A 26,597-nucleotide genomic window follows, 5' to 3' on the forward strand; every position below is an offset into this window, starting at 1 on the left:
AGATGGTTTCCAAGTGGAATTCCTATAAAAAGCTAATAGACCTTATCTACTGAAAGAGCCCTTGAGGTAAGTCCCTTTTTCCAATATGTGGATGTTATTTGGATAAAAGCATCCACCAAATAAATGAATGTAAATAATTGAATATGCTTACAATACAGTTTCTTCTCAGGTCTCTTCCTTGTTTTAGTGGATTTTCCTGATTTGGACTGATATGGACTGCTGCAGTAATCCTAAAACCCTTTCTTTGTTCATCCCGGGTCTCTTATTGACAATTCACAGAAGCTGAACTTTAATTTCTAAGCCGGTATAAAGTACTGATTTATAAGCAGACTATTGTGTGTTACTCTAGAAAAGGTCTGGATTTATTTTGTGTCTGGTTCCACTGAAAGTGTCTTCATGTGATTCCAGAGAATTTGCCTTGCTATTGACTCTTCCTTGCTAAGTAAGCATGTAAATATAAATCTCCAGATTTCTATAAAAGTCTTTTGAGATGATATCTGTTCTTACTGCTATGTAAATTGGCTGATGCTTGAGAACAAGTAGTACAAAACATTTTTTTCTAAATCTTTAATCAAAACTTTTATGCTGAAAATTATTGTGTGATTGGTGCATTTTTCAATATGGTATATCTCAAAGAGAACATTGTTTCTGTCAGCCATCTCTAAGTTAAATAGAAGGCCTTTTTTCATCCGTGATAAAGTGGACATACTCTGATCCATCCTGCTGGTCCTGGCACACTCTTGTGACTATGAAGCACTGATAGTTCCACAACAGTAGCAGCACCATGACAAACAGAGCCAACAAAACCAGAGCCACCACCAGGAGGCGCTGTGTGTCCAGCTGGGAACCTACATGTTTGTATCTCCAGAGCCATGTTTTAAGCGGTGACTCAGAGGGTGGAGGTGGTGAAGTCACAGAGACGTCTCCAGTGTGAGCTGAACTCTGTGGCTTGTACATGGTTCAGGTTTTACCAGCTCACCTGCTGAGAAATCAAGAGATTAGGTCTATAAAGCAGAGGTCTGAAAATAGACTGAAAAACCACATTGTAAGTATGTGTGTGTGCATCGAGCACCAGATTGCAGCACCTGTAAGAATGTAATATGCATGCAGTCCTAATATGGATTGAAAATTGTGTCAAACGTTCTTTATCAAGCATGATAAGGAACTTAAGTACCCAGATAAAGAACGAAGAATGTGGTTTACAGCAGTCTCACTTTTTTACTTCTTAAGTCATGGATGGCCAAGGTGCACTAATGTACTGAAGGGTTAGGTTTAGCATGTCTTGTTAGATCCTATAGAAGAGCTACTATACAAATTGCTCTAAAAGTTAGTGGAGATGCAATAATCCACCTTTTAATAATATCATTATGATGCCACAGCTACAAAAAAACAATATTATAGAGGAACGTAGTATAACAAAGTGCTGCATTACAGACTGTTATCTCATGCAGTGAGAATGAATGCCATTACTAATGCAAGAAACCCAATTAAACCACAATTCAACCAGTCTCCTTTCATTGTAGCCACAGCTGCACCACCTACATACATCATCTCTAGCAAAAGCTTTAATATTCTTCTTCTTCTTTCTGCTGCTCCCATTAGGGGTCGCCACAGCGGATCATCCATCTCTTTATACCCCCCCCTGTCCTCTACATCTGCCTCTTTCAAACCAACTACCTGCATGTCTTTCCTTACCACATCATTTTCCTCATCTGCACATGCCCAAACCATCTCAATCGGGCCTTTCTCACTTTGTCCCTAAAACGTCCTACATGCACGGTCCCACTAATAAGCTCATTTCTAATCCTGTCCATCCTCATCACTTCTAATGAAAATCTCAACATCTTCAACTCTGCTACCTCCAGCTCCGCCTCCTGCCTTTTACTCAATGCCACTGTCTCTAAACCATACAACATCGGAGGTCTCACCACAGTCCTATAAACTCTCCCAGATACTCTTCTATCGCAAATCACTCCTGCTATCACTCTTCTCCACCCACTCCACCCTGCCTGCACACTATTCTTCACGTCTCTAACACACTCTCCATTACTTTGCACTGTTGACCCCAGGTACCTAAAGTCCTCCACCTTCTTTCATTCTCCCTCTCTCCAGTGCGTACCTCCACTTCTCCAGGCTCTTCTCAACCTGCTCCCTACTCTCACCACAAATCACATCTGCAAACATCATAGTCCACGGAGACTCCTGTCTGACCTAGTCCAACCTGCAAACAGGAAAGGGCTTAGGGCTGATTCTTGATGCAATTCAGCCTCCACCTTGATCCAGCCTCCAGCCATCCGGCCTCCAGCCCCTGTCGTTCCTACTGCACACTTCACTGCTGTCACACTGTCCTTATACATGTCCTGCACCACCCTCACATACTTCTCTGACATACCTGACTTCATCATACAATACCACAACTCCTCTCTTGGCACCCTGTCATACGCTTTCTCTAAATCCACCAACACACAATGCAACATTTTCAAAGCAAATAATGCATCCTGTAGTCCTCTTCTCTCAGTCTGGCTTCCACTACTCTTTCTCATAACATGGTGTGACTGATCAACTTTATTCCCCTGTAGTTACTGCAGGTCTGCACATCTCCCTTATTCTTAAAGATCAGTACCAGCACACTCCTTCCTCATTCCTCAAGTCCAACCGACTTTCCACTCTTCATTTAATGGTGTTTTTAGAAACATGTCATGTACACCACAATCCTGATGTTCTACTGCCAGTTCACCATGACTAGTGTTGATGAGATGCATCATAGTAGTTCATTGCTTAAATGCATAAGATATGCAAAAAGAGCTGAACCACAAAATTATATAGAAAATATTTACTGTTAAATAATATAAAGATATACATTTTTATGCTTTTGGACACTAATTAGTTGTGTCATGCAGTATTTTAGACATGAAATCTTTACACATTGCAAGTGTTATTTATTTATAGTTGCCAGAATTTAAATATGATTTAAATGTGCATGCATTATTGAATAATTAAACCATCTCCAATCTGGATTTGTAGGCACTTAAGAGTTAAATAACAAGCTTTAAAAGAAAGAGGTTAAATGTGTTATAGAAATGGGTAGAATTTATTTAATTATTAATAGGCCCCTGACTGCAAAACGTTTTTGTCCCTGCTAAAATGAGAAATCTTGCATACTGCACTGATGTAAGAGTTTCTCATCTCCCAATGGTCTAAAAATACACACGGAAATGAAAATGTCACAATACCCTACCATTATGCATCCACACAGCCATGCTGTGAGAGAATGCACTTGTTCATATTCTATATATGAAGTAACTTTTATGCCTGAAATCATTTGTAGTCACTGCGTTTCACCTTTTGCATGGCAGCACATCCGTTGCCCGAGGAACGGCTCGGTCCTCTCGAGTGTCACTTTGACGACTCGGTCAGCGTGCACGAATCAGCCATATTGTCGTGACATGAGAAGTGTGCACAGCTTGTGCTGTCACTTCACACTGCTGATTTATTTCACAGCTTCATCCATCTGCACTGAACATATGAAAGCCAGCAGGAGAAATAATGAAGTCCTACCTCTCTGCTTGTCTTCACACACAGATAGAGACGATTCCTGTTTCTGTTTCTGCAGGGTGGGGAAGTGGCTTAGGACGTGTCCGCTGTCTGAGCAGATTTGGTCTGGTGCATTTGGACTCTTCCACAGGTCAAATCAAACAGACACAGGCACACAGACTCTAACTCCACCCTTTAATTGCCTTTGACTACTAAGCTCTGACACACACCGACCCTTAATAATGTTTTTTATACAAATCATACTTGTAAACCTTTAATCATGTGTACATTTTATAATAATATTTAACAATTAACTAAAAAGACAGACAGTACAGATGCTGGGCCTTCGGAAACAGCGAATAGCTTCGAGTCATCTGCTCAGATCAACACTTCCTGACTGACAGCACTATACAAAAGTGTTATGTCTTATTGTTCAAAACTCTTTCGACAACACAATGTTCCCAAGATAGACACGGTGTTGAGGGATGTAGATGATTGCTCCCTGCAATGTATTGTGATTTCAGAATTCAAGTCATGTTGCAAAGACATTTTTGCTAAAATGGTATCAACCTTTTATCATTTTAAGCCAGAATAAAGCAATTGTATGCTCATTACTGTCCCTGTTTAAACTAATTACTTATTCAATCTCTTTATGTACATTAGCAGTAAAAGGTTTCGACACATTTTCTCTTTCAGCGTTTTTTTTTATTATTTTCAACATTGTACATTAATACTGAAGTAAAACTATTAAAGAACACGTATAAAATTGTGTAGTAACCAAAAAAACCAAACAACCCAGAATATGTATAATATTTTAGATTGGCCAAAGTAGCTACATTTAGCTTTGATGACTGCTTATCACACACATGCCATTCTCTATTCAGATTCACAAGGCAGTCAAATGGAATGGGTTATCAATTTATAGCTGTGCCTTGTCAAGAGGCAATTTGTGACATATCTTGCCTACTTAATGTGCCATCAGCTCTCTTGTGTAGAGAATTTGTCAATAACCCTATTAGTATTATTGAAAATGTACCAATCCATATTATGGCAAGAAATGATGCAGTCACCAAAACCATCAAACGCTATGGCAAAACAGGTTCCCATGAGGATTGTCCTAGGAAAGGAAGACCGAGAGCTACCTCTACTGCAAAGGATAAGGTAATTAGAATTACTAGCTTCAGAATTTGCTAATTTACATAATTGCTTCTTGAGTTCAAGTGACAGACATATTTCAACATTAACAGTTCAGTTTATCCAAGCTGTAATCAAAGATTACATTATATTTGTACATTTTTACAATAATTACATGAAATTTAGATACTTTGGATAATCTAAAAAAATAAAACTTATTCTGGGTTGTGAAACACCTTTTTTACTACAAAATTCTACATATGTTCTTTCATAGGTTGAAGGACTTTAGTAGTAATGAGCAATGTTGAGAATTATTAAAAAATAAAATCACTGAAGGAGAATGTGTCCAAACCTTTGATTGGTACTGTACATTTTATAATTTATTAGTTACTGTATTTGTATTATTATTTTTTTCCTTTGGAGCTCTATACACCCAGATATGCAAAGAAACTTAACCTACATATTTAAAAGAAAACAAATTCAGTTCTGAAGTTTAAAGTTTGCATTTTTTTTATGAGTTATTGTAAACTTTCTGTCTGCCATGACAATAAACCATAACCTCCTCTGCACCATTCTATTTCAGGAGCTAACTAACACTAATATTTTCTATTCTGTGCATTCAAATGAGATGGAAATGTGATTATGGAATTGCTTTCTTTTTTTTTTTAAACAAAGGCATCCCATAATATACAGTTTATAATACATTTTAAAAGCATATATTTCCTCACAGTCATTTTAGTCTCTTTAAGGTCTGCAGCACTGAGAGTTCTATTTTTGTCCTGCTTTATTATCTGTGCTTTCAGCGTTGATCGTTTTAAATTGTTTAAATCATTTATATAAATGAAGGCATCCCTTGAGGAATTGTGGTTAGGCCTCGGTGGTCTCACAAAAACAGTCCCAGGTTTGAATCCCAGCTACCCGAGCTAGTGGGGTTGCACAATGCACTTTATTTCCAGTGCCAGTCTGATGACTGTATAAATTGAGCAGTTGTGCCAGAAAGGACTTCAGACATAAAATATGTGCTAAATGGATGCTAAGTGGATAAATTATCTAAACCATGAAGATTTTCCAGCTGAAGAAAAATGCACATAAAAATGTGTTAAATGTAGGAATCATTAAAAATCTTTTCTTGAAAAAAGTGCGTTTATGTAAAAATTGTATAGTCTTAGTTTAGTATTTATTTAGCATTTAAACTTATTACAACTGGACTAACTTTTTTTAGCTTAATGTATAGTGTTATTTTCTGATTATATTTGAAGACACACACATGTGCTCTGTCTTACTCCTACTGACTTTCATTCTCCCTCTCTTCAGTGCGTACCTCCACTTCTCCAGGCTCTTCTCATCCTGCTCCCTACTCTCACCACAAATCACAATATCATCCGCAAACATCATAGTACACGGAGACTCCTGTCTGACCTCGTCCAAACTGCAAACAGGAAAGGGCTTAGGGCCAATCCTTGATGCAATCCAGCCTCTACCTTGAAACAGTCTGTCGTTTCTACTGCACACTTCACTGCTGTCACACTGTCCTCATACATGTCCTGCAAAACCCTCACATACTTCTCTGACATACCTGACTTCATCATACAATACCACAACTCCTCTCTCGGCACCTTGTCATACGCTTTCTCTAAATCCACCAATACACAATGCAATATTTTCAAAGCAAATAATGCATCCTGTAGTCCTCTTCTCTCAGCCTGGCTTCCACTACTCTTTCCCATAACATGGTGTGACTGATCAACTTTATTCCCCTGTAGTTACTGCAGGTCTGCACATCTCCCTTATTCTTAAAGATCAGTACCAGCACACTCCTTCCTTATTCCTCAGGCATCTTCTCACTTTTCAAAATCTTGTTGAACAATCTGGTTAAAAACTCCACTGCATCTCTCCCAAACATCACCATGCTTCTGCTGGTATGTCATCCGGTCCAACCGACTTTCCACTCTTCATTTAATGGTGTTTTTAGAAACATGTCATGTACACCACAATCCTAATTTTTATGTTTTACTGTCAGTTCACCATGACTAGTGTTGATGAGATGCATCATAGTAGTTCATTGCTTAAATGAAAATAAATAATATAAAGATATACATTTTTATGCTTTTGGACACTAATTAGTTGTGTTATGCAGTATTTTAGACATGAAATCTTTACACATTGCAAGTGATATTTATTTATAGTTGCCAGAATTTAAATATGATTTAAATGTGCATGCATTATTGAATAATTAAACCATCTCCAATCTGGATTTGTAGGCATTTGTAGGATTATGTTTGAAGACAAAGATAAAGTAAAGATATAATATACTCAAAATGGCAAAAGAATACTTGACTTGAAGTAATAGTACGTGTGAACATCTACTGTATATAAAGCCCAAAAATTGTGTAGATCTAAATAAGTGTAGGAATTAAGGGTTAATAAATCTGCCCACTTTATATTCCCATCATGCTTCTCTGCTGTATATCTGTACTTTAAATATTTGCCTGTTGCAGTTGAGCAGTCACACACACCTGCCAGAAATTCTATAAGAACCTCAGTATGAATTAAATATAGCATTGATTTCCTTACATAATGAAACAACAAACCTATTCCCACAGCAAAGTGTGGTAAAAGGTGAATCGACTGGTTTACAACAATAATTCAAACAGCAACATATATATGTATATTTATGTATAGAGAGAAAGAGAGTTCGTTTATTGGCACATAAGAGTATAATTTATGAACATATACAGTATATTTTTTATCATCTCACAGAGTAAGACTGGCCTTCAAAAGCACATTTGGTGATTAAAAAAACAAGAAGACCTGGCTGTATCTATTCAAATAATTTAGAGATCCACAAAATCACAATGTTTGTGTCAGATTAGACATGTTACATAGCTGTTTGTTAACACATTATTTACCAAATCTGTAGTGCATCCTCATGGATTTCCACTACATTCACAATAAATATAATTTCTCCTTATGTAATAAATCAGGAAAAGCATTTTAATCCATTGCTTGTACTCCATTTTTTCTGACTAAACTCAAAAGATTGAAGCATCGCAGGGATTTCACAGTACAAGCTTGGCAACGATCTGACGTACAAGCGTCCACTTGGTACAGTCTCTACACTTTATAACCTCAGCAAAGCAAATCATAACAAATAAATGAAACACTTTATGTAATATTTCCAGCTTTCAAAATATATTTTCACATCAAAGCCCTCGGGAAAGATTGTTTTAGAAAAAAAAGTGCTATACGGTGTCCTAGCATTTCCATTCACTGTGTGTACTAGTACGAAGTCACGAAAATACGTATGATCATCCTGTAGTTGATCATTCAGCCCAGAAAACAAAAGCTGAAACCAATTAAAGGAACGTAGAAATTAAATATTACTTTCAGTGCCATCGATATCAATAAACATCCATTATACAACACTGATTACATAAATACACGATCCTGTTTGTAAAATGAAAGTTTCCATTTGGGTAGAAAGACGTCACACAACACTACAGAAATAATTACAGAGCATTTTAGGCGGAATGAGAATAATAAAAACTCTTCACTCAAAACACCCTGTAATAATCGCTGCAGGATTCGATCTATCCCACTTTTTTTGGGTGCCTTTCATTTGTTTGTCGAGTCTCAAACCTTTTAAAAAAAATAAATAAATACAAAGATCTGCTACATTTTGCACTTTCTGAAAAGACTCGATCACTTATTGTTTCAAAAGCATGTGGAAAAAAGTGTAAATAGAATAAAAAATAAACCAGAGAAAAAGTAAATTGATCCACAGTTTTGTTGGCTTAACAGATCCAGATTTTTTTTTTTTTTTTTTGGGAAAATGCAATGGACAGAGTGAAGACAGAAGTGTCCCAGGACCCCATTAATACCTACAGCATTATTTACAGTAGTGCATAAAGAAAAGCCCCACCCTGAAAGAATTATATTAGCAATATTCTAGTGCTAGTTTGTTGGTTCGTGCTGTATATTTGTTATCTTTGCGGCGAATTAGGTGTCGTTGTGCAGAGACAATAATCTAAAGATACATACAGATGATAAATGATAATGATCAGGTTTATAGGAAAAAAGGAAGAGCTTTTCTCCAGCATTTTCCACATTTACTTTCATATTAATGAGAAATCGAACAAAGAAGTGGTAGATTCCAGAATAAAATGCAGTTATATGTGTCTCAGCTCAGCCAGTTAAATGGAACGATGAGCATTGACATGTTTATTATCATGAAAAAGCCGGAGAGACTTATGAACTAAAGCATTGCTCTTTTTAAGTCTGGAATTTGAAGGGTTAAATCCCACTACAGCTCTATTAGCAGGTAGTCAAACTGGGTGGTAAAAAAGAAAATTCAATTGAATTACATGAAAATGTCGACAAAATATAACTCATGACAAAGCGTTATTGAAGATCGTGTTCATTATTAAGGAAAATAAATTGTCCATTGTGGATTTATCCTTTAATCTATTCTACATGTACCATTAATCTATTGCCTAGTCTAGTAACAATACGAAGAGCAATTAGAGGTATATTTTACATTGGCAATATACAAAAAATATCCTTGCAAATGAAACATGAAATTTAGTCAAAGTTCGAGTTAAAATCAGCTACATATATTTTAAATATGCGAAGAAGTGGAGGTAGAGAGAGACCACTGAATGATTCAAATGTAAGTATGGTAGCAAAGCCTAAGATAAAGAAGACTAACATTATAATAGGTTTATAAATAACTTCAGGTTCGAGCATGCTTCAATGAGGATAGAACGTGTGGGAAAATCAAGCTGGGTATTTCCATGTGTGGGGAATGTGAGGGCGTATTGCGGCAGTACATTTCATCTCTGAGGGCTTTTTATTTTTTATTTGGCAGTTTCTTTCATGTGTCACAGTCATGTCCTGGGCATGTTCACAGAGGCCTGGGGAGAAGGATGGAGCAGGAGGATAGAGGAGGGTACAGGACTGTGTGTTTTGTGTGTTGGTTTATTTATTTATTTATTTATTGTTCCAATGAGCATGTGGTTTGCTTAGACAGTGTTGTTGCTGTTGTTGTTGATCAAAAGGGATCAGTGGGTCTGGCACAATTTCAGTCGACCTCCACCAGCCATCTCTTCCTTTTCTAGTCTCCCTGTCGCACTCTCATTATGTCAAGCAATTGGTTTTTTCATGCTCTCGTGTCTCGGTTCACACCACCGTGCTGACAGAGGGGTCGGACAGGTTGAGCTGGCCGGTGATGTCCGTAGGATATGGCTACAGATGAAGGGGAGAAAAAAAGACGACAGAAATAATAATTTTTCATATTAATGTTCATTTGTAAATAATTTCACTCGACCATTTGGTAATCATTTTTTCCATTAGTGAGACAAATCCCACTTCCACCACAGGCTGTGTTTGCCCCAGATTATATGTGAAATTACTGAATGGCAGACATTCTAATGGCATTTTTTGGACTTCTCATTGTAGAGCTTTTTAAAGTGCATTGTTTTATGAATGCAGTCAACATCTACAAGAGCACATGAATTCATTAGTCTCTCGAAATGTCTCTCAGAGGAATGGCATAATGCAACTGCTCATGTCTTCCAGCCCTTAACTAATAAATGTACCTAATTTAGAAGGTTGATCACCATAGTAACTGTCCAAATTAAATCAGAAACACAGAGCACTGAAATGTCATTTACAGCCAACATTATTACAATATAACCTTTTGGATTATTGGTTTCACATTTCCCCTGACAACTAAGTACACGATTATGTAATACAGTTAAAGATATTTGAAAATGGTTGCTAAGAATTTATGGTTTAAAGATGAAAATGGGTTTTAACTTTTAGAATGAGGCTGAAAAGTTCTACCTTGGTTTTCATTAGACTATGTATTTAACTACATAGCTTTGGATTTATGCGAGCATGGATGTTTCCTGTCCTGCCATACCCTGTCATTGTGAGTTCCAGTACATGCTTTGTAAGCTCTATGTGGACCATGGCTTTTAAGAACATGGATCTGTCTCCATAAGCGCAGTAGTTCAGTAGTCAGGGCACTGATAAGGGAGTCTTCCACTTGAAAAGATCTCAGTGCACTGGTCCCTAAAAAATCCACACTGCACTACATAAACCAGAGATACACACTATGTTCCTTTACTGGAAATGGTGACACATTTTCTTAAACCTCTCAACTCAAAAATCTATAAATTTATTTCAGTGGTTTGTTCTCCACACTGTAGCCCTCAAATGATTACTTACATTAATGATTATTCTCTCCCGTTATCACATCATATTGTGAGCCACCGTTCGACCCAGTGGCAGAATTCATGTACATTTACATTTACATCTATTCATTTGGCAGACGCTTTTGTACAAATTGACTTTCAATATGGCAATAATCACGAGAAGTGCCCATTTTTACAAGGTTTTAGTCATCGTTCATAATGGTAAAAGCTAGGACAGGAAAGGATGTAGGATAAGGATAAGAGACAGTTAGATGCTCACGGAAAGGATGTTTTCACTAGTTTCTTGAAGATTGTGAGGAATTCGGCTGTGCGGAAATGATAGGAGCTAGGAGGTTGATTAAGACCCACCCAGAGTCAGGATCTATTTTTGGTTAATCTGAATGGCTTTACTAATTTTAGGTGTTTAATTATAGATTTGGAATTTTAATAAAGTGTTCTGAAAAGGGTTTTGGATAAAGGATGGTTGACTTGATTCAGAACCCAACCAATGAACTTTCCATATTTACCTTTTAATAGTATAGATTTAATCTCTTGTTTCTATTTTCTATATAAGTTTTTATTTACAACCATTTTTACAAGATTTAAGTGCTCAGTACAGATAAGGTTTCCTCAAGCTTTCTATGTGTAGGTATGCGTTGTAGTTACATTAAAGACTATTATGCATTTCTGATAGGGAAACACAGTGTTGTAAGGTTTTAAAAAGAAACTTTCACATGTGACAAATTGAGAATTCATCTTGGACCCTTAAATATTTTTTTTTTTCCTCGGCATGTTGTAGAGTGGAGGTAAATTGGGGCAGGGCAGCATGGGGTGGTGGGTGGCCTCACTGATGTTTGTAGTGTGAGCATTCCCAATCACAGCCTACAGCGCCACCTGTCTACAGACAGGTGAACATCACGAGTCTACTTCTACAACAACCACAAGAGTCATGCTGGTAAAGACGAAAGAGGCAGTGTGGCATGTGGCATAGACACCGACATTTACAAGTCCATTTAAATCCATTTATAAGAAAGAAACACACTGATATAAAAGAAAAAGGATGATTAGGACTGAAATGGGTAAACATCAGTCTAAAAAGACTTTAGTTGTTTTGTACTGTTTGTCTTTCCGATGACTCTTTCCTGCATTCTGTGTGTGACGTTCAACGAATCTACAATCCTTAATATTTCTAGAAGCAGGATAAGCCTTAAATATAAGAAGTAGATTTCTGCCTGGTCCTCATTTCCTATTCCTTAAATCCAGATGGTTGAACTTATTTGACTGTATTCTTTAAAAAGATTTGAGAGGTTTCAAAACCGACAACAAAAGAGACATGAAGACCATTCCTATATGTTGGATGTTTCAAATGCAAAGAAAAAATTAAATGAAGCTGGTATCAAATTCAGGAAAAAAAACAATGCTCCAAGATGTTGAACGTAAGAACCAGAACATCAAATCCTAAAAACGGAAGACAGTGTCACCTAAAAAGCAAAAGAATAAAGCAAGAGAAAAGTGGAAAACGTGATGATCATTATTGTGAGATCTGTTGTATTCTGAACCTGTAGAAAGATACAAAGTTTGGAGTAAATATAACGGGATGTCTATCAGCTGGGAGGCATCTGTGGAAAGAATTGAAGGGCGAGCTTGAAAAAGTTGAAAAAAACATCTAAAGGTTAAAAACAGACCCTGCTTAGGAAATAACCAAGGTGATTTTAAAGCTTTTAGTTTCCTCTAGCTTATCTTTCTTTAATTAAACATGGAATGTGTGACATTGACCACATAAAAATGGGAGAATACAAGGGCGGTGGAAAATAAACATAGAAATACGCTTCGGTTAACAAGATTGAGCAGTGAAAGGGAAGACAAGGCACACATATAAAGAAAGGACGTAAATTAAAACAAAAAATGTGAGAGCATCAACTTAAAGTCCCATCCAGGTTAGGCACGGGAGAAAGTCCAGCACAAGACTTAAAAGGAGAGTCTAGCTTAGCCCGGTGCAAGAAGGGCTAACTTACGAGGTGAAAACCCACAACCCCTAAACTCACACACTTCCTACGACTCTACTCACTATGGTCCCTGATTGGGCTTTCCCAAACAAATGTCTGGATGGAGCACTGATGGCTGACTGACAGACATGTGGCCATGACCGTAACTCTGTAATGTGTGAGGGGTGAAGAGAGAGAGAGAGTCTGTGATGAGAAAGTTTTTTTTTTCTTTTTGCGAAAAGGGATGGAAAAGATGACAGGAAGAGAGGAAGCAAAAGTAGAAGCCAGAGGAACAGGAAAGTGGAAAGATAGATAGAGAGATAGAATCAGAAATGGTTAAAAAGTACAGGGCAGGGTGTCGTTTCTTCATCTCCTTACCGTGTCTTTGGAGGACCTACGTCTCTTGATGTTGGAGGCCAGGTTGGTACTGATGGACCTAAAAGAGGCTTTCTTTTTGGGCTCAGGCTCTGCTCTACCACTTTTCCTATCCTAAAATAAATATACAGTATATTGTTGAACAATTATCGGCGTCCAATCTACTACTATTATCCTACTTATATTACTAACCTAATACTACTACTAATGCCACTACAGCCAAGTGTTTTTATTTTCTCTCTTTTTTGCCGTCATGTAAGAAACATGGTGTTTCCTGCTCACTCAGCATCTCCATCCTGACATAGTGCTTTCATGCAGCCTTAGGCTTCTACAAAGCAAAAATGACACTTATAAGCACTATATTAATATTTAAAATCTACACGTACCATAAAATCCTCAGGCTCTCGAGGGGGAAAGACCAATACTGAGGATGGCATGATTCAAAATTAGAGCCCTCCAGAGTTATTTCTTAGCAATGGTAAGCAAAAAGCATTAGCAAAGCAAATGAGCAAAATGAGAAGCAATAAAGACAGAAAAAAGCAGCTTTTGTTTTTTTTAAAGGGAGGAGTGTTTTATTTAATGGAGAAGAGTGAGGGGAGGAATGGACAACCAATTGTGAAAACAAAAAGAATCTAAATTGAAACTCAAGTCTGTCCCAATGCATTATACCCGACTTTGAGTATAATGACTAAGAGAAGGCTAAGGAGAGATTTGTGAGGGCTCATAATTGGGCAAAGATAATACCAAGAAGGGGAAGTGACTTTAACCAGAGGACATGCAGTACATGGAACCGAAAGGAAATGCGAAATGAATGACATGACCGTTGACCTCTTCCGGTACTGTTAGGAATGTCCTTTACAGACTGCAGACCTGTTTTGGTGGCCTACTAGAACCTCATTCCATCTACTTTCAACTGAAAAGCTGCAATTGCACTTTATTTTACAGCATTTGAGAATAACCAGCATGCCAGTCATTATTATTATCCCAATAGGATTACATGATTGACCTTGTGTTTCCGATTATAGGAATCTCTATAAAGCAAGCTAAAATAAATCCTGTAGAATAAAGTGCACTTTATTATAAAGTATTTATAACAATATAACATTTGAAGGATGTTTCTGACTCTGAAGGTCATACTTGTTTTCTCTCAGACAGAATTTCATCACAATTCATCACAGTGCAACCAAGATGACATTTCAAGTCTTTTTTCAGTAGGTCAGTGGAAGAACTTGGAAGAAGCATGACTGTGTTGGTTCTTTCATGCGTCTGGGCTTTTATCTGCTGCTTTTGAAACCCCTCTGATGAGCCAGTGTCTCAGCGCCGGAGAGCTGACTCAGAGCGCATGGGTTCTCGAGCTGCACCTGGTATGCGCTGTTTGAAGTGCAAATGCCAAGGGCAGATCGGAGCAATCATGCATTCAGAAAGCCACGGCATGAGCGAGGCAAGCTGTTTCATACCACACCATGGGATGTGTTTTGGACTTTTTGGGGTTTGAGGGCAGATTTTCATTTCTTTTCTTTTATTGCCTCAAAAAACCACCACATATTCCAATCATCTCATGTACTGGTTTGGTTCATATAGTGTTGTATTTATATGAATCCACAAATTGTCTTATTTGGGATTTTTACTGGGTCTTTTTCTTCTTTATTTAACTCATAAACCACAAAGAAAAGGAATCCAGAAAATCCTGATTTTCTTAAGGACAAACAATAGTGTGATTATACACCCTCAACAGTGCTAGTCCCGTGTCTCCATGTGGGTAGAATGTGTAGGCATCTTAACCATAGTGTCCTTGTAGGCGTAAAGAGCCTTCAGGTCAAAACATGTGTAACCCAAGAAAGAAAATCAAATACAAATATTTATGCCTTAAAATCCTTGAGATAAAATTGTTTGCTTTGTTGCTGTGCAAAATTTGTAATCTTTGCCTGATGTATAATAAATAGATAATTGCTATAAAACAAAAATTAAAACAATTTTAAAGTACCCCTAAACATGTTTAAACCGTTTCATGATTCTGGTGATAGATAGCAAAGTCATATTTTTACATTTCATGCTAACAACCTTTTTTTCAAAATGCCTCTAAAATTTTTTATTAAGCATCACTTTATAATCTTGCAAAAAACAACCAACCAACCAATCAGACAAAAAAACTATAGATTTGAACCCCATAAACCTGCAAGGAACGCCAGCTAGACCAAAGCCATGGCTGTTATGCTAACAGTAGATATTAGTTGTTAATACTTTTATAAAAAATCTCTGAAAATAAGAGGATGCTGAGGTTCAGGTTGCATAGCCACTCATAGTCATGATACCAAATTAGCATCTTCATTTGGGTTCATGAGCACAAAGAAGCAGTAAGATTCTACACTTAAATCTTTATTGGTGTAAATAAAAAAAACTCAACAAAATGAGTTCAACAGTGCATATATATATTTTTAAAAACACGTTCAGGGGTACTTTTTTTGTGTTAGAGTCCAGCTAGCTCTAGACTAAAACCGAATTCCATGTAGTACCTCTCTAGCACAACAGCTGGGCTTTTTTTATGTGAGAAGGACAGGCCATGCTGTTTGCACCAGCTTTTTGCTGTTGAATAGGCTGGTGACTCAGCATGTACAGAGCCAGAGGCCAGCAGTGAAGGAACAGCGATCTGAACACACGCAGGATGAGTCTCTGATTCCTGCTGGACCCCCACTGAGACATTAAACCCCACTGAGACATTCAGCTAGCATGGCCTTTCAGAATGAACACAGCCTAGTGTGCATCTGCCCCACTCCACCATAGAGTGTGCACTGTGTGTGTGTGTGTGTGTGTGTGTGTGTGTGTGAGAGAGTGGTAGTTCTGCATTAAGGAGCTGCTTCCTCATAATTCTCAAAGTGGAAGACGGAAGAGAAATGGATTCCTTAGCATGCATTTGCACCTTCTCTGTCTTATTCTGTGCTGCTATACTACTTATTCCTAATAATCAGGGGTTAAATTGGAATTTAGGGAGGTGATAACTGAGATCCCATCTTCCTATGTATCTATGATTATGCATAAAATCTCTTCCTACTACAAAGTGGGAACACTTTTCTCCTATTGCATTAAATTCTCACCACTAACATCAAAATGTGCTTATACCGATTGTGTAATTTTTCTGATTCCGACCTAAGTGTTTCATTTAGCTAAATACAATTTGTCAATATTTTTTTTGTTTCTTTCTTTAATATGGTTGATGTACAGTACATGATACAGTAAAGCATTTTAACTGTAAACTGATATATATTATTGTCATATTCAGGCATATCTTACTCACTTCTTGCCTTCTAAATTAAGGAGCTGATTTTTACTTATAAAGCTACCATAGCTAGCCACATAACTAGCTAGGTAAGTTATATACTGTAGCTCATGTTAGTATTGATTTGTTTCTTTTAGCACTTGCCTCAAATATTAAGCGTTATAAATTGAACAATGTGAATACAAATCAATTCTTATAAAGACATTCCTGATTTTGTGTATTGAAAATGGCAAGAGTAGTGGAAACTAAAAACCTGGCTATTTAAAATGGGCTATAATGCTAGCATAGCTACTGTACCATGCTAAGCTATCTCAGTGACAAAAAACTTTGGGAAGTCTAAACACAAGTTAAAGAAAAAGGTTTAGGATTCAAGGTTAATTGTTAACTTACTGTAATACAGTGAGTGGTAGTGCTAGTAGAAATAATACGGAATAGAATGTTACAGACTTTTGATGCTAGGTGCTGTTTCCAAATATCTAAATGCTATCTCAAAAAAAACCCCAAAAAATAAGGAAAGAAAAAGACCCTTATATACAGTGTAAAAAAAGAAAGAAAGAATTTAGCAGGATTTTTTTCTCTTTTTTTTGGTGTTGTTACAACAGTTAGATCAACAAGAGATTGTTTTATTCTTACTATCCTACAAGAGAAAGTCAATGACACTTTCTCTTAAGAAGCCAAAATACTGTATCTGATCGATCAGCAAATAAGCCATAGGGTGCCACCAGAATTATTGTCAACCTATGAAAAGTTTAAACGGTTGCATAAAATACAATTCCATGATTATTATTCAGTGAGAATAAAAAAAAGAATGTGTTCCTCAAGAATTTACTCCTATTAGAACTATTCCTAAGGTCTTCCTAAAGTCTTACTTCATATTTAAATAGACCAGTGGTGCTGGAGCTCCACTCCCATGCACTCCCACCCTATTTAACCCCTGATTTTAACTACACTACATAATTACTATATTCTTAACTATTGTTGTAAATACAATACATGTAAAAAAAAATATTTTTTATTCAGCATGCAAATTAAGCCCACATGCATTAATACATAGATATTTTGTGTTAAATGTAACCTGTGGTCTAAATTATTCTATAAGTTCAAAATGCCTTTTACCAACTTATTACTACTAAATACTGCTTATTTAATACCGATAAAATATTTGCCTTAAAATGACTCTCATATTGAGTTTTCTAACTCAAACCTGGAAGAACTCAACCATTTGTTTGCATTCAGCGTTCTAACTGAAACTTCACAGGTAACAGCAGTAGGTAGCCGTCTAGTAGACTCTTATGTAGACTCTTATCCTGTGGGAAGAAAAAGGAAAACAGAGTTTCATACCTGCAGGTTCTTCCTCCAGACATTAACCGCTGCAAAGGCCAACTGCATCTGCTTCCTGCGAGCATCCTTGTGTCGTTTGTATGCAATCTCGATGAAGATGAGGAAGATCCCGGCGACGATGCCACCAGCCACCAACATGAACACGCCTGCAAAATGAATGCCGCAGTATCTCACTATTGATATAAAAGCTTAGACCATAACCTTAATTGCAGAATAATGTGTATTCATTTCTAAAAAAAAGACTTCTTGTTATTAAAAAAAGTCTACCATACCTGCCATATTCTCAAAGGTGAGAGTGGCTGGGGCATTGCTCCTGGAGTCACACTCCTGGTATCTCACCCAGGTTTTATCCAGGTCCTCCATAAACCCATTCTCATGAGAGCTGTTGATTTGAATGAAGACAAAGTGTAAACGTAAAGCGAATCCTACATGGCAGATTTGATGCATTATGAAAGCATCACCTGAGAATGGCCAGGGAAACATTCTGCTTCCAAGGACTGTCTTTACGCATGCCGATTCCAAAGCCTGAACGGAAGAACAACTCTCCTGTAGTGACCAGGTCGCATTTCTGCGAGGCTTCAAACTCCAACACAGCTGAATCCCAGATAAAAGCATGGAGTTTGCTAAAGTAAGGAGAAGAACTGGGTGTTAGTGCTGATGGATTCTTACCCTCCAGAGATCCTACTGACAAGGCATTAAATTTTTTAGGAATGATTTTCATTATTTTCATTAACAGAAAACTCAAGGATTGCATAAAAAAAAAGAATAATCAACTGTAGGCTCACATAGTGCAGCCAGACATAATGAGGAGTAAGAAATTACAGGCTGCATCAAGCCAGATTTCACTCCATAAATATTTGTCAGAATGAGCTCATCCCCCAAAAATGCTCAAATATCATAGAGTTAGTTATGTAACTTTCTATGTATAGAAGAATTGATAAATATCTTTAATCAATATTTGTGTGGGAGCGGCAGCAGGACATCTAGGACTGTCTGTGAACTAAAGGTGTATGTAACAAAGATTACAATTTGAATGATACTCAACCATTTGAGTAAAAACTTCTGTACCAATACCAAGCAAAGGTGTATATTACCGAAATTACCATTTACAGACATTCGACTAGACAATAGTATCACCCAACCATTTGGGCCATTACTAGATTTGTACACTTAATTTGCATTCAACGCTAAATCCCATTAAATTCATATTGTGTCAATTTTTTTCTTACAACCCTGAGTTGATTATTTTGCTATAGTGTCATGCTTTTAATCTAATCAGCAAAAGACATATCAAAAAGTTTTGAGACTGGTTTTCTAACACACCAACAGATGGCAGCACAAGACTGCCCACACAGTCACAGGGAGCACCAACCTTCATAAGTCAATGTGCTAAAAGACATTGTTCTGTGTTCATCGGGAGCTGTGCAACTGGTGAAGTTCTGATCATGTGGGTTACCACGTCTGTAGTTTCACCATGAACAGCCTCACACGCTGCGTTTCCCGCCAGAAACAACATTATCTCATGAACTTCAGCACCCACCCTACTCGCCAGGTTTGTTTCTTGCTGACTTTGCCCTCTTCCTGAAGATGAAGATTCAGCTTAAACATCGCTGTTTTGACACCATTGCGGAGATCCAGCACAAATTGCAGAAGGTGCTTGACATGCTTCAAAAAGAAGACTTCCAGGACATGTTCCAGAAGTGGCAGAAACGCTGGAAATGCTGTATTGCTGTGCAGGGGGACTATTTTGAAGGTGATAGTGCGTAAACTTAAATAAATAAAGTACTTTCTTGTAAACAAAGCTAGTCTCGAGGCTTTCTGATACCACCTCGTACAAAATTTACTTTCTCACACCACAGTAGCAATAGCTGCCCTATCACTCAACAGCTACCCCTAGAGGAGGGTACATGCTAATACAGACTTCCTCCAAAACGTGCAGGTCTGGCACTGCATCCTTTTAAACAGCTGCTCATGATGCATCACAATGCAGTCCAACACACTTGAAGGAAGTGCTAATTGCACACTTCCATATACATGAGCTCACAGACACCCACAATTGGCTAGTATTGTTCTGAGAGAGTAATGTCATTCCTCCTACACAGATCACACTGCCTGTTTTGCTGTCTTGGACTCCTGGCAACGGATGTCTGCAGTTAGGATTAAAAATTCGGAGTTGCATCAGTCTTCATATACTTTGTGTTCATCTCTAAAGATCATTGTACTGTATATCAAGGCAAACAAATCAGCACAAATGGCTGAGCTGAATATAAGAAAATCTGTCTCACTGACCCGTCTCGCACAGCCTGGATGGCCTCAGCGGCACTTTCATAGTTGTGCTTTTCCATGTGGCGGTACATGGTGCTCAGCTCAACTTGACGCCGGAAGTAAATGTCCACAGAGCTCTGCTTCACCGTGGCGTAGATGAACTTATCTGATGGGTTTCGCAGCTGCAAGACAACAGTACCACAAAAACTGTCTTCTGTAGCTGCACAATTCAATGGTACATCCCAAACAATTATTTAAACCTCACAATTGTGAGGATCAGTAACCATATGGTTGTTTTTATTCAGTAAATTTGTGTTTTGCCAAATAAATCATTTATTATTATAAGTATGTCCTAAAAATGTGTCAGAATCTGGCTTTTTCAACACCGCTGTATGCAAGCAACATGCTCTTCTAACCTTTAGTGTAATGACATAAATCAATTTATCCTACTGCATAATTTTCTTAGCATGCCCAATGTAATTTGATGCAGGGTCCAACTATGCCAAAAAAATATTGGGGTCTGTAATTTTATTAACAGCTAATTTGAATAAAATTGGGATCACAAACAATGCTAGTCACTCTGATAATGTCAGCTTAATCATAATGCATAATAATGCCAGTATGATCATAATGCATACATGCTGTCAGTTTGAACCAATCTACAAGAAAAAAGCTAGAAATAAATGTATAAACGTTTATATGAAATGCTGTAAATAGTGTAGACATGGAAAAATTTGGTATAAAAACCTTTCAGCAAAATAAATGTTTTGCTCATATAGGGGAAACTTTAGTTATTTAGAAATTAATGAATCATGAAAACACATAAAAATAAAAATGACAGTGCTTGTCAGAAGTTATCAGTGCATGTTCCTTTTGTTTATATGCAACAAACCATGTAATTTATCTAGGTATAAAGATTTACTTTGACCAAATAAATATTTAAATGTACAGATGTTAAACTTTATTTTCAATAGAAACTTTTCCCTGAAAAACAGTATGAATAACAGCTTAACATTTTCTTGGCATTTGGACAATTAGTCTCTCCTTTACAACTTGCCGAAGATGTTTTTCACTAGTTATAGATATTTCTTTTTGACTTCTTGATCCAGTTCATCCCAGAGCAGTTCAATAGGATTTAGGTGCAGTGGCTGGCCAGGCCATTCCATGATAGACAACACACCAGCTGACTGTTTGCTCTCTAAATAACACTTAAAGAGCTTGGACATTGGTTTCAATTAGCTGCAGTCTAGAAGAAATTGTATGGCGTTGAAGTACGGAAAAGTAGCCAAGTTGGTTCCGTATTCCTTTCAAATGGAAAATTCTCCAATCGTCCCTGCTCCAAAACAAACACAAACAATTGAGCTGCCACCTCCATGTTGGACTGTGGCAATAAGGCTGGTAACATCTTTTCTCTTGATCTTTATCTTATGTAGATTCTGTTGTTTAAAGAAAATGTCCACAGAAAATTATTTCAGTCATTCACTGTCCAATTCTTGAGTTTGTGGCATATATCCCCGTGTTTTGAAAATCACTGAGAAAATAGGTGCGTCCAAACCTTTGACAGATGCTGTATGTGAAAATGAATGTATCATAAAAAATGTTTTTATATATATCTTCTTGTTTCGGCTGCTCATATTAGGGGTTGCCACAGTGGATCATCCATCTTCATACCCCCCTGTCCTCTACATCTGCCTCTTTCACACCAACTACCTGCATGTCTTCCCTCACCACATCCATGAACCGCCTCCTTGGTCTTCCTCTTTTCCTCCTTCCTGGTGGCTCCATCCTCAGCATTCTCCTACCGATATACCCCATGTCCCTCCTCTGCACATGTCCAAACCATCTCAATCTCGCCTCCCTCACCTTGTCTCCAAAACGTCCTACATGGGCTGTCCCTCTAATAAACTCATTACTAATCTTGTCCATCCTCGTCACTCCCAACGAAAACCTCAACATCTTCAGCTCTGCTACCTCCAGCTCCGCCTCCTGTCTTTTACTCAATGCCACTGTCTCTAATCCACACAACATCGCAGGTCTCACCACAGCCTTATAAACTTTCCCTTTCATTCTTGTAGACACTCTTCTATTACAAATCACTCCTGCCACTCTTCTCCACCCACTCCACCCTGCCTGCACTCTTCTCTTACACACTCTACATTACTTTGCACTGTTGACCCCAGGTACCTAAACTCCTCTACCTTCTCCACCTTTTCTCCTTGCAAACACACTGCCCTCCCTCTCATTCACACACATGTACTCTGTCTTACTCATACTGATTTTCATTCCTCTTCTCTCCAGCACATACCTCCACCTCTCCAGGCTCTTCTCAAACTGCTCCCTACTCTCACCACAAATCACAATATCATCCGCAAACATCTTAGTCCAGGGAGACTCCGGTCTGACCTCGTCTGTCAACCTGTCCATCACCACTGCAAACAGGAAAGGGCTCAGAGCTGATCTTTGATGCAATCCAGCCTCCACCTTGAACCAGTCTGTTGTTCCTACTGCACAATTCACTACTGTCACGCTGTCCACATACATGTCCTGCACAACCCTTACTTTCTTCTCTGACACACCTGAAGGCTGCCGACATTTTCTCAAACTATGTACCTAATATATACCGTAATTTCCGGACTATAATATATATAACATATATAAGCCGCACCCACTGAATTTTACAAATATTTTTATTTTTAAAAGAAATAAGCCGCACCTGTCTATAAGCACCTGTCTACACTAATGAACTTTACACAGGCTTTAACGAAAGACACATTACACACAGTGTAACGGGTGAAATATGTTGTGCTTCCTTTAGGAGCATAGCGATATTTTGGGAATAGCATGCCACTGCATTCTTCCGCTATTACTGCGTGTGTTCAAGACGAGGATTATGTCCTTATTATTTTCTTATGCTCATTCCTAAGTTTCTTTGACTAACCCGTAACGCTGTTGCCAAGAAAAATAAAAAAGCACAAGTTTTGGAAACCTGTCTGTGCTTATATATGATTTCTGTTGTAACTGGAGTTAGCGAGCTCTCCCTTCACCCAGACTCAACACGCTACAACGGCTTGTATCTAAACAGTAGCCTACCAAGAAAGTCATTGTTCACTGTCTTCCTCCTTCCTTTCACAACTATTTCTCTCAGGAGTTTATCTTTTGGCATCGTCGTGCGTTTAAAAATAACATTTTTTCTCCTGAAGCCGTGCAGCTCAGAACACAGGTGAGGTGCGTTTTTCGTTTCCGTTCGGAAATTTCATTGGTCTAATGTTATGGGGTTCAGTTTATTGGCTTGAAGTTTGTGAAACCGGGAAAAATTCATAAATTAGCCACTTCGTTGTTTAAGCTGCGGAGTACAAAGCGTAGGAAAAAAGTAGCGGCTTATAGTCCGAAAAATAGTTTGAGAAAATGTCTGAAACATAATATTTGAAGTGTATATATTTCACATACTGTGTGAATCATCAGCCACTAATCCAATATGAAGCTCATATAACTCAAAGGGTTCTCTGACGGTTTTATAGGCACAGACATCAGGAGTGAAGCACTGAAATAGCTCCTGATGATTCATATTTACTCATGAGTTTTTATTGAGATATCTTTATAGGAGTAATCTGTATTATGTTCATGCATGTTTTTTCATGTCTGTAGAAAGACTCAAAAACACTTTGCTGGTAATATATTATAGTAAAAGTGATTTTTGCAGAAAGGTGTCTAAAAATATGCTGAAAAACAGAGAGGTTTGCTGTGTCCTTGACCGACTTAATTGTTCATCCTGATTCTGTACTGTGTAAAACATGAGACTTGTTTAGAGTGTAGATGTGTCTTGCTCCACGACAAAACCATGGTCTCACCCTAGGGTCGTTGATGCCGGTAATGCGCTCCTCAGGCCGATCCAACACTAGGAAGGCTGCCAAATTTGCAGTATAAGATGCAACTATAATCATAGCAAAACCAGCCCACACCATACCTAAAATCCTTGCCGAAAAGCTCCGTGGGGCACCTGGGGGGAGACATGGAAGCAGTTAGGAGTGGTAAGAAAAGACCATCATATGTTGTGTAAATTCTCATGAGACAGATTAAGTGAGTAATTCTGTTTTCTGTCAGGTACCTTCTCCAATACCAGAGTTCAGAAGTACCCCCCAAGAGAACCACATGGCAGAGGATAAGGTGAGGGCATCCTCTTCTTCTTCTTCACTGTTCACTTTAAACCTTCCAAATGGGCTGCAGAGGAAAGCATATCTCAGCTCAAGATACTCTCACTGAAGATAGCTTTATCAATTTTATGTATAGTACATGCACAAAAGTTTCATGCCCATGCGTTCTTACTGAACATCCCAATCCAAACCTATGGGCATTAATACAGCGATGATCATGCCTTTTTGCTAAAACAACCACCACTATTCAAGATTTTGGACAATCAATGTGTTGATTTTGCCACAAGAGCATTATAGGTCAGGCATTCATGACGACTGTCTGGCATGCTGTTGCCATTCTGATTCCTCCCAATGGAGTTCAGTTGAGATGAGGTCAGGGTTCTGTGTAGGCCACTTGAGTTCTTCTACACCACCCCATGTTTTCATGGAGCTTGCTGTGTATAGCGGCACTTTAAGGCTAGAGCAAATTTGGGCCTCTGGGAAATCTTTAATTAATAGCATGCAAAGACAATTCTGTGCTTCTAACTTTTCAGTTTGGGGAAGGCCCACATATGGGTCTGATGATTACATGACCACATATTTTACTTGTTCATAATTTCACATGTACTGCATGCTCATCATGATGAACCAAGCAAATAAATTAATTAAATAAACCAAATGGCTTCTTTACCTGAAACGGTCTAACAGGTAGAGCATCACCGCCACAACATGGACCGAAAGACCCACCAGTAACCACAGAGTGCTCTGAAAGGGCTGCATGAATGAGTCCAGCGTACTGCGAGGTATTTCCTGCGTTCAACAACATGGCATTACTCACCGCCCAAATACACACCACCCACACAGGCAAGCCTGTCACCATATGGAGCAGCCAACATGTTCTCTAGATAGATAATTAGATCCTTAGATATAAACAAGTTTCAGTTTTAAATATAGTCAAAGGAGGAAACATAGTTAATAATATATATAAGTATCAGAATACCACATGCATTGAGTTAACTAGGTGCCAATGAATCGAGATCATTTTCATTTAAACTTCATCCTAAAAGAGTAACTGAAATGTAATTAATTTTTTCCTCCGCTGAGAGCAGGCCTAGAAATCTGCCTAGAAGTGTTTTACAGTTCCTCCTATTAATTACATTTCCTTCTTTGACTATATTTAAAACTGAAACTTGTTTAGTAACTAATAAATATACCCTTTTTATCTATCTATCTATCTATCTATCTATCTATCTATCTATCTATCTATCTATCTATCTATCTATCTATCTATCTATCTATCTATCTATCTTTCTATCTATCTCTAAATATATAGAAAGATAAAAGGGTATATTTATTAGTAAATTTGTTACTGTACTTAAGTAGCTTTTTTGTGTGGCTATAATTATTTCTATTTAGGGAGACTTTTACTTTAACTTTACTACATTTCAATGTCAAATATTGTACTTTTTACTCAACTACATTTTGTTAACTCAGTCGTTTTACAGTTCAGCATCGGTTTAACAGCAATCAGAACATTTTGAGAGAAATAAATGGTGGATGAAACTCCTGCTACAACACGTGTGTCCTTATTTGTGCAATTTTTTAGAAATAGTTGAAAAGAAGGTTTGTTCTCATGATAATTGTAATAGATATCAATCAGTGTTTGACTAATTAATATTATTCTATTAATAGATTGGTGTGTTAAGAGTAACATTAGAGTCTTTTCACATAAACTGAGTTGATAGTCTTATGACAAAAATGATAATAGGAACATTATAGCTATAATAAATCATAGTTCTTTGGATACTTGAGTACATTTGAAGGCAAATACTTTTGTACTTTTTCTCAAGTGAAAGTTTAAAGTGTCACTTTTACTTTTACTGGAGTCATATTTTTCTGACTTATCTCTAAAGGCAACTTTCAAATAAACAGATTCTTCTTATTTTCTCCCAAAATTGTTTTTTTTGCAAATGTTCACACAGCAGCTATATTTCCCAGGTCATATGACAGCTATCACCTGGTGAATTCCTCCAACACATGAGTCCTCTAACATGAAGCCTGCACAATATATTTTTTCATTCATCACAGGGAAGTATAACACACTTCAAAGAAAACGCTGTTTGCCCTCTTCTGCATACTTCTACTGCATCTCACGGCTGCACACGTAATTATCCAATGTGGCTGTGAATGACAGGGAAGAGCGGGTATACCATCACTCCCACCCAGCATGCACTGGCACTTTCACAGTTAATTGGCAAACTTTCAGCCATGGCTTGCTGTGGCAGCATTGATGTAGCTCAGTGTAGAAGTCGAAGTCGAAGTTACATATAAAACACAGACAACTCAGCAGAGAAGGCCAGCT

At 37.7% G+C, this 26,597-nt stretch overlaps 1 protein-coding gene and 1 long non-coding RNA gene across 5 annotated transcripts in view; both read right to left on the minus strand.

The window, feature by feature from the left end:
* Nucleotides 1–209: 209 nt before the first annotated feature.
* Nucleotides 210–3,588, minus strand: LOC124380717. The gene is made up of 2 exons (XR_006924718.1): nucleotides 3,343–3,588; nucleotides 210–979 (listed from the first exon to the last, which is right to left on the minus strand). It is a non-coding gene; the product is annotated as an uncharacterized LOC124380717 (long non-coding RNA).
* A 3,725-nt stretch (nucleotides 3,589–7,313) lies between these two features.
* grin1b (glutamate receptor, ionotropic, N-methyl D-aspartate 1b) overlaps nucleotides 7,314–26,597 on the minus strand; it is a 34,024-nt gene continuing 14,740 nt past the window's right edge. For 2 of the 4 annotated variants that reach the window (XM_046841740.1, XM_046841741.1), the window contains 9 exons: nucleotides 24,927–25,045; nucleotides 24,211–24,323; nucleotides 23,954–24,102; nucleotides 20,130–20,287; nucleotides 18,302–18,463; nucleotides 18,113–18,222; nucleotides 17,841–17,986; nucleotides 13,229–13,339; nucleotides 7,314–9,912 (listed from right to left, as the gene is read on the minus strand). In XM_046841740.1, coding sequence (XP_046697696.1) covers nucleotides 9,847–9,912; nucleotides 13,229–13,339; nucleotides 17,841–17,986; nucleotides 18,113–18,222; nucleotides 18,302–18,463; nucleotides 20,130–20,287; nucleotides 23,954–24,102; nucleotides 24,211–24,323; nucleotides 24,927–25,045 — 1,134 coding nt within the window. In that variant the 3' untranslated portion in view covers nucleotides 7,314–9,846. The remainder of the gene's footprint in view (nucleotides 9,913–13,228; nucleotides 13,340–17,840; nucleotides 17,987–18,112; nucleotides 18,223–18,301; nucleotides 18,464–20,129; nucleotides 20,288–23,953; nucleotides 24,103–24,210; nucleotides 24,324–24,926; nucleotides 25,046–26,597) is intronic. The other 2 variants (XM_046841743.1, XM_046841744.1) reach the window with 1 other exon arrangement.

Source organism: Silurus meridionalis, chromosome 27, assembly GCF_014805685.1.
Source record: "Silurus meridionalis isolate SWU-2019-XX chromosome 27, ASM1480568v1, whole genome shotgun sequence".
Lineage (NCBI taxonomy): Eukaryota > Metazoa > Chordata > Actinopteri > Siluriformes > Siluridae > Silurus > Silurus meridionalis.